At 46.2% G+C, this 12,513-nt stretch overlaps 1 protein-coding gene across 1 annotated transcript in view; it reads right to left on the bottom strand.

Moving 5' to 3' along the window:
• The window catches only part of ZPBP (zona pellucida binding protein), a 1,007,890-nt gene that overhangs the window by 454,725 nt on the left and 540,652 nt on the right, over nt 1-12,513 (bottom strand). Inside the window, exon 6 of the mRNA XM_086964982.1 lies at nt 3,643-3,713. Within this exon, the coding sequence (XP_086821108.1) occupies nt 3,643-3,713 (71 nt within the window). The remainder of the gene's footprint in view (nt 1-3,642; nt 3,714-12,513) is intronic.

Raw genomic sequence — 12,513 nt, 5'->3', positions numbered from 1 at the left:
GTGGAAGACTTGGTGTCTCCTCTTAATACCACCCTCTTTTAGGGTTCATTGGCACACTCATAGTTGGTATCTTGTGAGTGGCTGGTGGGCAGGAAGAGGGGATTGGTGCATGCTACGTTCCTGCAGTGCGCGGCCCGGTGGATCCCTACAGAATAACGAGCCCACGTTAAATCACACTGCCCGGACGAGCATGGATGAGGACGGAAATCCATTAGGTGGGGGCACGGGTGGTCCCTCTATGCAGGACATAATGGGGGCAGCACATACACTGCAGGCTCAGGTACAGGACTTACAGCAAGAGAATGTGGGTCTAAAACAAGAGCTAGTGGCGGTGAGGGCTAGAGAGCAGTTGCAACACAGGGGGTCTGGTCCGGTTTTACAGCCTGCTACCTTTCAGTATGGTGGTGCGTCAGGACAAAGTCAGGCTGGTGGTAGCAATCCCATAGCTGTAACAGTGAATTCTCCTGTTACTGTACCTTTAGCCCCACCTGAGCGATTCACAGGGGATAGCGACAAATTCGGGATGTTTATGAACCAGTGTCAGCTTCACTTTATGTGCAGACCGAGTGCCTTCCCCGATGACTCAGCAAAAGTCGCCTTCACGATATCTTATTTGGCTGGCAACGCTGCTCAGTGGTCTATTCCCTTAGTAGAAAGTGACGATCGTGTACTATATAATTATTCAGCATTCAAGGAACTGATGCGGGGTCTGTTCGCCAAACATGCATTCATGCAGGCGAGTGATGCAGAGCTTCTGAAGTTGCGGCAGGGTAGGCAGGATCTATTGACTTATATTGCCTCCTTTAACCGGCTGATATCTGAGACTCACTGGCCAATAGAAAAAAGGACCTCCCAGACTAATCTCAGCAATAAAGTGCCCAGTGCAAAATCCAGCAGTATCCCCCTTGGAATAATTCTGCCCCACATGGGTAATCTAATCCTCATAGACATTTATCTCTTAGATGGATCCTCAATAAAATAGCTAGTTATCCAGACAAGCCCTAGTTCTCACAGTGGATTTTAAATAACCAACAATGAAGAATATACAGTCCGCCTTCAATAATTGGAGGTACAGGAGAGCTAGGCGAGCCTGATTAAAATTCATCCTTTTTTAAAATAGGGACTAAAAAGTACCTTCGAGGTACGGCATACAATTTAGAGAGAAGCATAAAATGTAGCAGATCCTGAGGAGACTGTCCGTCGTCTCCACAGGGTGCTGACAATTGACCTCCTCTGCACCCTCTTGGACTTGCAAGCAGGAGGTGAAAAAGATCCAGGCAAAACCTGGTAAATAAAAAGCGCTCATAGGTAGATAAAGACCCCAGGAGATAAGGATCCTCAGATGGAGTGTTTTAAGCAATAAAAATATGCAGACACTCGGTTTATGCAGTTCCCGCTCTTCCCTTTCCAGCTTCCTTGAACTACCGAAGGATTTGATAATTGTCACCACCCTTTTTTACAATCAATTTGGGGTCAGTGCGCCCTAACTCTTCAAAGCTATTTTTAATATATTTAAGCCACAGTATTCGAAATGCATTATCAAGGAACATACATTCTTTTAAGATCAGGTGGCTATGAGTTAGTTCTTTATTGATCCAGCACTTTAACCAAAACACAAGGGGGTGCAATGCCAGAAAGTCACTTAAATAGGGCACCACCAATTCCTCGTGGACCACCAAATTAGACAGGCCACGCTGGACACACAACAGGGACAACAGGAAAGTATTCTCTCCCATCTGTAATAAATTTACCAAGTTATGCCCCCAGATTTCGCTTCCATAGCTAGCTATAGCTACATTTTTTGCTTGGTAGATTTTCAACATGGCTACTACTGGTCTCTTACCTAGCTTAGAAGAGAAGTTGAAAATGGCCGCGTTCACCCGGGCCAGGTCCCCTTTTTACCTATGGATTAGTGGCCCCAATTTTATTCGGTCATCCAATAACACCTCTAGGTAAGAAAAGACGTCAGTGCAGGGGACTTTGGCTGGACCTTCTCTGAATTGAAAACTTCTTTTAGGACGGGTCCCCACCTCCATTTTGTAGGATTTCGAGTTATTACTTGATAAATCTCGTTCTGACATAAAGTTAGAGAAGGTGTCTAAAAAGGATAGCAGACCTCTAGCAGCCTTGATAAAAGAACGGTGTCATCCGCATATAATAAAACAGGGAGGTCACATTGCCCTTCATACAGATAATCTACTCCCGTAGCTAGTAAGGCACTATCTAGGTCATTGATATCGAGATTAAACAAAAACGGGGGCAGAATGCAGCCTTGCCGTACATCTCTCTTTCTTTATGTCAAAGTCCTGTGAAACACGCAGGTCCTGGGAGAATCTCACATTGGCCTTGGTGGCCCTATGAAGGCCCTCAATGAAGTTGACAATATTACTATCTACCTCCATACCACTCATGGACTGCCACAGTTTAGCCCTATTCACGCAATCAAATGCGGATGACAAGTCCATGAAGGCAAGATAGACAGTACCAGAATGCACAACAGTAAATTTGCTTAGTAACATGGTTAAGTTAAGGCATTGGGCCAACGTTGACCGACCAGGGCGGAATCCAAACTGGACAGAAATTATCTTGTGCTCCTCCTCCCATATAGACAGTCGCTCTAAAAGTACCCGGCCAACTACCGTGACCACTGAATCAAGAAGTGAGATCGGCCTATAGCCTATAGCAATAAGTCCTATTACGATCACCCTTCTTGAAGAAGAGAACTATAGTTGAGGTAGCCCAGGACTCGGGGCAACCGTTCATGGCCGCTGCTTTAAACACAGTTACAAGGACCGGCGCCCAGAATACTGGATCAGACTTAAAAAGATCAGGAGGTATACCATCTGGTCCTGGGGCTTTTTTGCAGGTCACTAAAATCACTACAGGCGAGTCCATATCACGGCCTGTCTGACATATTTGCTCCACCGTACTTTCAAAAATAGTTTTAAAATGGAGCACCCATTCCTCCTCAGTAATATTCAAACCTAGTGCACCCCCTACTTCATGCTCAAAGAGCGGTCTGTTAACAATAATCCAAAACTTGCAGCTGTTCCTAAGGGTACTCGACTCAATCAACTCCCTCCAGGCCTTCTCCTTCAGGACACGTTTTGCCAATGTTATTTTGTACTCTTTGCGACACACTCTGACCTGGGATTGATCTCTCAGATTAGCATTCAAGGCCTTCCTCAGCTTTCTCGCCGCTTGGGTGCATGCTGAATCAAACTATCTAGGGGTAGATTTAGCTTCACTAAGAGCCGGTGCACTTAAGAGTTCACCGACTTTAATGGAGATAATATTATAAGCACTAATAACCTCACCCGGGGAGATACCTGGAGAGGTACACAGCGCTATTTCAGTGACGCAGGATTCTCTTACTTCACGGAAAAAATCATCTGGGGAGATCTGCGACCATTTGAGCCATTGTCTTCCATCTGTTGGTCTAAGCGTACCCTTGTTTACCTCGCTTCTATTTCTCAGTAAAAGGGGACCTCACAGTATTTTAAAATGTCCATCTGAAGGGCAAAGTGATTCAGGGTCTTAACACTGGCCAATTCCACTGCAGAGAAATCAGCATGCAGTAAACATCAGAAGTGCTAACAAAATGTATGCACACCATATTTTTCTGTGACAACGGTACCATACCTTATTTAGTCTGTCCATTGCAGCACAATTGCTTGAACAAATCACTTCATCAGGCGAATCTAGGGCAAAAACTGAAGCACAAAAACATTGCATGTTAAAGCGAAAACTTTAACTTAAATAAATGTTCAACAGTTATTTTCCAATGCAGATATGTTTTGTTTCTTTCCCTCTACCTCTGCACTGTCCTCCCACTCTTCTGCCTCCTCTTTTTTATCTACTCCTATCACACTGTTTCACTCCTCCTTGCTCTTGAGGGTTCTTTCTCTCACTATATGTATAAATAGGCCAGTGATTTCATTTCATCTTTCCAATAATTAACACCCTTACTTCACCAAAATAACATTACTCATAACTTGCAAACCATGTTTTATGGACACGGTGTCTTTGTGAGTTATAACATGCCTTCATTCTACTGTCTGAAACAAATCTACTTAATTTATGTGCGATTACTCAGATCTGTGGTGGCTACATCCAGCATAAAATATAAAAACAAATCAAAAGGTTATATATGCTACCATAGAGGAACCTGTAGGCTGTATTGTTTTATTACTGTCATTCGGGTAACATTGTCTACAATATTAATAAACATTGATTGCTGCATTGTACCACAGAGGTCCAGTTCACTTTTGCTAGATTAACCATTTCCTGTTTTCAATATATCTGAAGCATAACAAGTGTCGAAGGAAAAAACAAAGTGGCCAAACCATTCATTTCAGGCACAGTTTTTCCCAGTAGGGACTGGCGCCCCACAGCTGTAGGTTGTGATTACATAAAGCACAGCTTACTCTAAAGTTGTACGACCCAAATATCTGTTCGGCCTAAATATCTGTTCGACTCATTTTGTTCTGGTCTTCACCTTAAAGTAACATGTCACGATATTCACCTATAAAGGAGCATTCGATTCAGTGCAAAGGTCTGAGCCCACACTCTCCAAATGTGGATTTTCAAAATATTTTTTTCATCCCCTTTTGAAGGATTTGAGAACTGTTTTTTAAACAGTTGAACAATCTTCTCCTTTCTCTCCTGCTAAATGTAAATCTCTGCCTAGTCAATAAATTAAATAAGCATTGAAAATGCAATCGGTCTCGCCTTTAATTAAGTTAAAGCTATTTGCTTTGCTAATGGTTTTGTATAGCAAAGCAAATGGCTTTAACTTAATAAAAGGCGAGACCTATTGCATTTTTGATGCTTGTTATTTTATTTGTTTAAGCACGGGCTATGCAGAATAACAGTGTGAGGAGAATAAACATCTTTAGCTTGTGTGGAAAACCTTCCTGTAAGTATTGCATAGCTTAAAGGTCTCTTTTTGTATGTGTTAACACGGGTGCAAAATAAAAGTTTCACCGTTTTCTAATTGTAATAAATGTACTCGTTTGTTCAGTGTAGCTTTAAAGGTATCCAACTTGCCACCAAGGGTATTACTTGCCCACTGGCACCTTGTGACGTTCAGACAGGACACGCACTAGTTGGCTAAAAGAGGGGTGTCATGTTTGGGGTGTACACTTTGAAGGCGAGTGAGTCAGGTACTGAAAAGTGTGTCCCATGTTTAAAACGACTGCTATCCCAAGAGTGGGAACTCCCTTTGTAATGGTCGTTGAGGTCCAAGTACATTCGGAGCCTGATCATGTCCTGCTTGTTAATCAGACAAGTCAATAGAACAAACAATGTTATCTGTTCAAAATATCCATCCTTCGAAGGCGGAAGGTGTAGCGCAGGCTGTAATTGGCTATCATAGTCATGTAAAATAAAAGTGATGGAGAAGTATCTGTCATTTGTTTGAATGATATGCAACTAAACTATAGTCTCTTCAAATCGACTTTATCTAAGAACATAAGTGTCTGTAAGAATATGGCAGTGCATTTAAATCAGTCACTAAAGGAAAACATCAGTATGAATCCATTTGGCCCCGCTATAGGAGAGTGCGACCAATACTCTGATTTACAACCAACTTTAATCCCCCAAAAATTTAACTTTAGAGATTCTGTCCAGGAGATTGGGAAGTCTGACCAAATGGATAACACCCTGAATTCTGTAGATCTTTCATCTTTGTATAAATATGATGTCCCCACGTTAGCAGTAGAGAGTTCCCCTAAACAACAAAGCTCTTTGGACAAAGGAATATGGCAAAATCTGCTGGGTACAATGGAGACAATTTCACTGTAACAAACTTGAAATTCAAGTGGATTTATTGAATACCCTAGCAGTATATGTAGCGGGATTGACAGAAAATGCACAACTTAACTAACCTGGTGGTTAGAGCACAATCTGATGTAAATAACCAATTAACTAAATGCACATTTGCACCAAATGTACACAAAGTGTCGGAAACTCCGCATATAGTAGGGTCTCTTGTTGATGAAGTTAAGAAACTAGTTGTCCAACCAAAATCAGAAGGTCCTTTAATTTTTTATATGCATCCACAGACAAGGACAAGCAATGTGTGTGGGGCTACCGTACACAGTTAGTGGTTGGCTGTGAATGAACAGAAGGTAGAAGTAAGTTCAGGGTTAAATATAAATATTGGTACTGATGAATGTTCTTCTGTAATAGGTAATGATAACCAAGTTTTAAACTCTACGCTATTTGGTGATGTAACTAGTGGTGCCCTCGCTTTAACGAAAAGGGCTAAAAAAGGCTGGGGAAGGCTCTGGAGAAATCTAGGAATAATGAAGATATATTGGCAAAACCTAGGTATTGTTATTCCATCTTTAAACCGGAGTGACAAGAATTTATTAAGGCAGGACCAATTACATAAAGGTCCAGATATTCCCCATGATTTTGTCGAGATAAATCATCTAAACTCCCCTTTGAAGACACAGATGCAGACTCAGAGCCTTTTAATAGAATTTAAAAAAAGAGTCTGCAAGTGTTACTGTTGTTGCCTGCATTATTAGATTTATTTATTTATTGGGTGTTAAATAGCGCTGGCTAGACCTGCAGGTATCAGAGCGCTTAACATGAGGAAAAACATAGTTTCAGAACATGGTTACAAATTTACATCAGTTACTGGAGCGTCATTACAGGAATTACAGGAGTACAAAGGCATAGCATAATCATGAGGAGAAAACAAATGGGCGAGGGGAGAGAGGGAAGAAATGGGGGAGGAAGAGGAGAATAATGGAGGGAGGAGGAGTGGGAGGGTATAGGAGGCACAACTGGCGAGGAAAAATGTTGTCTGATGCCCGCCTGGGTAGGTGAAGGCCGAGGGGTGAACCACAGCCAAACTCCCCTATAGCTGTATGGGACAGCTGCACCGGTCGTCGGCCAGAGGTTGCTCGAGCACCACAGTACATACAGATAGGTTATAGTATCCGCCTAGCAGGACATAGTCCAAAAAGTTCCAATGGACGCGCGGGTCACGGTGCACGGTGCTGTGCTCCCAGTGGTAATGAGGTAAAAACACTGGCCTCCGCTCTGAGAGACTCCCTTGTCGCTGTGGACTCTCTCAGAGGGATCCCTGAGACTCCAGGACAAAAATCCTGGATCCCTCCCCAACAAGGAGTGCTTTGGATAGGGGCCCACTCATGGAGGCCATTTTTAGAAAATTGGTGTGTCATTTATGCTTACAAGGTGGAGAAGTATTACCCATCGCAGCGTGATAATCGGAGACTTTCAAGAAGTGGGATTGTGACTATCGTAAAGAATTGACAAGAGTGCAAACCGGTCGAAGAAAATAGTCTTGGAAAAATAAATTGTCATTTACAAACACTGTCTGAACCAATTTCAATTATGAAGCATATGCTTGCCCCACAGGGACATGACAATCAGAGATTACCTGGGGCCTAATTGGCTGATAGGATTAGGTCCGGGGTTACCCACAGTCTATCATCTCTTGGAGGACATCAGTATAACTGCTTAATGAATGAAGTAGGCTCAACTATTTCGGCAAGGGCACTGCCAAAAAAACAATCTGCAGATTCGCTGAAGCTAATTTTGTACCCCCTATACAAATCAAGCGGTATCTACGACAGTCTGAATCAGAGTTAAGTTCTAAAAATGAAAAAGTATCTGTTTTTTACTCATAATCTTATTGTTTTTAATTGCAATGATTTTTGATAATCGAGCAATAAAGAATTACTTTTTTTTTAAATTTTTTTATTTTGCAGTATATCAGTTGAAAATAGAAAGGGGTTGGGAAACAGTAAGAGGGGAATCAGAAAGGGAAGGGAAAGACAGGCGACATACCGCCACGAAACCCCACACAGGGGGCGCAAAAATAGGGAGGGACGCATCCAAAGAGGAAGGGCGATAGGGCTCCATAGTCCACAGGCAATACAGATTCTAGTCCAGAACAGGCCCCCTTAGGTCGAAAGAACCGCCCAAACTCCGCTCATGGCCAGTAGTCCTCCCTAGGCATAGCTAGTCGCAGCGAGAGAGAAAGAAGGAAGAAGAACACAAGACAATTACCCCAACTATCCCCCACCCTCGTCCATCCCCAACATCACCCTCCCCCCAGTGGCGGCGACCAGCAAACATACCAAGCAATACAGACATTCTCGAGATTAAATTTGGAAGAGATGGAGAGATCGCAACGTTGATGGGCATACAGCCGAAGGTAAACCTCGGGACAGAAATCTCACAAGCGAGCGCCAATTGTACATAAAGTTCTTAAAGTTCCCCAGGAAGATGTCAGAGAGACGTTCCATGCTCAACAGACGCCACAGTCGGGCATGCCACAAGGAAATAGCCGGGGTAGATGGGGACTTCCACGCTGCCGCTAGACTCATCTTGGCCGCACCCAAACACAACCACATAACACGCTTATCCGCTCTAGTCTGGTGTTCAAGCAGCGGATCCCTAAGTCCTAATAGGACAAAGTCCATGGAGTTCGGAATCGGGTAACCCAAGATGTCCTTAATGTGGGATAGAATCTCAGCCCAGAACGGCTTGATGGTGGGGCAGTCCCACCATATATGGTTAAAGTCTCCCAACATCCCACAGCCCCGCCAACACCTATCTGAAGTAGCCGGGAATATGCGGTGTAATTTGGAGGGATATAGGTACCAATCAAAGATGAGTTTCATATGTGCTTCTCTGAGGTCAGTAGAGTGATTGTGCGCTGTCACATCTCTCCATAAGGCCTGCCATTCGGTAGCAGAAATGTCCCTCCCCAGTGTGGATTCCCAATGGTCTTGATATCGCGGTCACGGTGACATGGCAGAGTCTAATAACAGTTTGTACAGGAAAGAAATCGTACCCCTCATGGTAGAAGTGTGAAGAAGGAAGGACTCAAATTTTGACAAGGGTCTGGTAGCCGTGTCTACTACGGCAGGTGACGTCGCCCAATGCAGAAGCTGGAGATGTCTGAAGCGTTCCGTCGGGAGGACACCATAGTCCCTCATACAGTTGTGGAAAGTGAGGGGTTCGATGCCATGGAACAAGTGGGTGAGGGCTCTACAGCCACCCTCCCTCCAAGCGTCAAAGGGACCTTCCGCCAGGGCCGGGGGAAAAGCCGGATTGAAGTGAATCGGGGTGAATGGGGACGGGAACGTGGTCCAACGGTCATCACCGCTTACTGTGTCCCATACCTTCAGCACCGTGCTCGTGGGGGTGCTAATGTAAGCATTCTTGGGGCGGTCTGCCTTAGGCTTCCAGGCCAGATCCCAGATGGAGCGGCCCGCAACGCTCTGATCCATGTGGAGCCAGTGCTTTTCCGACATCTGTTGGGACCACTCCACGATGACCCTCAGTTGGGCAGCTTTGTAGTACAAATGCATGTCCGGAAAGCCAACCCCCCCCCTCTAAGCGTGGGCGCCTCAGGATGTAGAATGGAAGCCGTGCTCGGCCGCCCTGCCAGACATACCTCAGCATCACGGTCTTCAATCGGCGGAAGTAGTCTAGCCCTATCGGAATAGGCAAAGCCTGAAATAAATACAACAGTTTGGGAAGGAGCACCATTTTAAGGGCGTGTATCCTGCCCAGCCACGAGATGAATTTAGGCTTCCAACGTTCCAGCTCAATTTTTACGGAAGATAACATCGGAGGGAAGTTAGCGTGGAACAGGGCATTCACGGTGGAAGTCAACCGCACGCCCAGGTAGAGCAAGGACTCCGACGCCCAAGCAAGCGGAGTGAGCAGCCTGGTCAGTTGCACCTCCCCCGCCGAGAGGGTCAGGTTTAGGATGTAGGATTTATCGAAATTAACCTTGAAACCCGCCACTTCCTCGTAGGCAGAGAGCACTGAGTGGACATGCGGTAGCGACAGCGCCGGCTCCCTGATAGACAACAGGACATCGTCCGCAAAGAGCGAGATCTTGTGCTGCTCGCCCGTAAAGGGAAGTCCTAGAATCCTCTCATTTTCTCGCACCGCCAACGCCAATGGCTCAATACTAAGAGCAAAGAGAAGGGGTGAGAGGGGACATCCCTGGCGTGTCCCTCGGGAATGACGAAAACTCGCGGATCTATGGCCATTGACCAGCACACGGGATGTAGGGCCACTGTAGTTAGCCTCAATCATCCTCACGAAAGAAGGCGAGAAACCGAAGGCTATTAGTGTCTGGTGCAAAACCCCCCAGTCGACGCGGTCGAAAGCCTTCTCTACGTCGAGCCCTACTAGCACTGCGGGTATGCGGAATCGCTCCGCCTTTTCGATGAGGTGTATGACGCGGCGCAGGTTATCATGGGTCTGTCTGCCTTTAATAAATCCCGATTGATCAGGATGGATCAGGGCAGGCATCAGGTCCTGCAGCCTACCCGCCAAAATAGAGGAATACAGTTTGGCGTCCAGATTGAGAAGCGCTATCGGGCGGTAGGATGTACAAAGGGTAGGATCCTTCCCCGGCTTGGGAATAATACTGATCAGTGCCTCAGCCATAGAATCCGTGGTCCTGCCATCAACCGCCATTGCGTTGAAGAGGGAGACTAGGTAGTCGCATACTTCAGAAGCAAACGTTTTGTAGAAGAGGGCCGTGTAGCCGTCAGGCCCGGGGGCCTTGTGCAGCTTCATGCCTTTAATGGCATCCAAGACCTCTTCTCGAGTGATGGGGGAGGATAGTGACTCGTTCCATTCCCTAGAAACCTTCGGGAGAGACAGGCCCTCCAGGAATTTGGATTGTGCGCCGGGATCAAGGGCGTCACTCGAGTAGAGTGCCGCATAAAAGCGCCCGAATATGGCCGCCTTGTCCGCATCTCTATGCTGAACAGAGCCCGCCTGATCGCGAATACCCCCGATATAATCTTTTTCGCGTTTGTCCCGGAGCTGCCGGGCAAGATGGCGCCCAATCTTGTTGCCCTGGGAGTAGGAGGTACGTCTAAGTCGCAAAAGAGTAAATTCCGTCCTGTTATTATAATGGGCCCTCAGTTTCCCTCGGACCGCCGTCAGGGGGCGTAGGGTCACCCTGGAGGGGTTCGCCTTGTGGGCCTGTTCCAAAGTAGCCAGTTCCAATTCCAGAGCCTCCCTCTCCTCGCGCCTTAGCTTATTCAGGTTCGCGTTGAGGGCGAGGCATGTGCCCCGTAAAGAGGCCTTGCACGCGTCCCACGTGGTATATACCGACGTGTCTGAGGGTGGATTAAGGAGGAAAAAATCGCCAATCGCCTTGCGTAGGGCCTTACATGATTCCTCGATTTAGAAAAGGGGGTGGTGATGAACAGAGTGTCTGAATTAGGCAGACCACTCTTACCCAGTCCAAAGATCAGGGCTTGATCCATCACCGTTATTTATCTCACTGCCCCATCCCAGCTCAGAACCTGGCTATATGCAAATCAGTCTGTCCCTGGCCCAGTGCATCATGGGAACAGGGCAGACTAAACTACCAAGCCAATTCTTCACCAGAAAGGAAACAAGCTACCGGGGACCGGTTTCTGGCATTTCAGCCGTCTTCGGCCCGGCTTGCTTGAATCCTGATGGAGCAGTGAGAAAGGGACTCATGTCTGAGTATACCCTGCCACACCTATAGTGGCCAAAAACGATTTAGAAAAGGGGGTGGTGATGAACAGAGTGTCTGAATTAGGCAGACCACTCTTACCCAGTCCAAAGATCAGGGCTTAATCCATCACCGTTATTTATCTCACTGCCCCATCCCAGCTCAGAACCTGGCTATATGCAAATCAGTCTGTCCCTGGCCCAGTGCATCATGGGAACAGGGCAGACTAAACTACCAAGCCAATTCTTCACCAGAAAGGAAACAAGCTACCGGGGACCGGTTTCTGGCATTTCAGCCGTCTTCGGCCCGGCTTGCTTGAATCCTGATGGAGCAGTGAGAAAGGGACTCATGTCTGAGTATACCCTGCCACACCTATAGTGGCCAAAAACGATTTAGAAAAGGGGGGTGGTGATGAACAGAGTGTCTGAATTAGGCAGACCACTCTTACCCAGTCCAAAGATCAGGGCTTGATCCATCACCGTTATTTATCTCACTGCCCCATCCCAGCTCAGAACCTGGCTATATGCAAATCAGTCTGTCCCTGGCCCAGTGCATCATGGGAACAGGGCAGACTAAACTACCAAGCCAATTCTTCACCAGAAAGGAAACAAGCTACCAGAAACCGGTCCCCGGAAGCTTGTTTCCTTCCCAGTATAAGAATTGGCTTGGTAGTTTGGTTTGCCCTGTTCCCATCATGCACTGGGACAGGAACAGACTAATTTGCATGTAGCCAAGTTCTAAGCTGGGATGGTGCAGTGAGCTAAAAAACGGTGATGGATCAAGCCCTGATCTTTGGACTGGGTAAGAGTGGTCTGCTTAATTCAGACACTCTGTTCATCACCACCCCCTTTTCTGAATCATTTTGTCCACCACAAGCGTGGAAGGGTATACTCAGATGTGAGTCCCTTGCTCATTGCACCATCAGGATTCAAGCAAGCCGGGCCGACGACGGCTGAAATGCCAGAAACCGGTCCCCGGAAGCTTGTTTCCTTCCCAGTATAAGAATCGGC

This window comes from Lissotriton vulgaris, chromosome 4_1, assembly GCF_964263255.1.
Source record: "Lissotriton vulgaris chromosome 4_1, aLisVul1.2, whole genome shotgun sequence".
NCBI lineage: Eukaryota > Metazoa > Chordata > Amphibia > Caudata > Salamandridae > Lissotriton > Lissotriton vulgaris.
The sequence above is the reverse complement of the archived record's forward strand: the minus strand, read 5'-3'. Positions and strand labels throughout refer to the sequence as shown.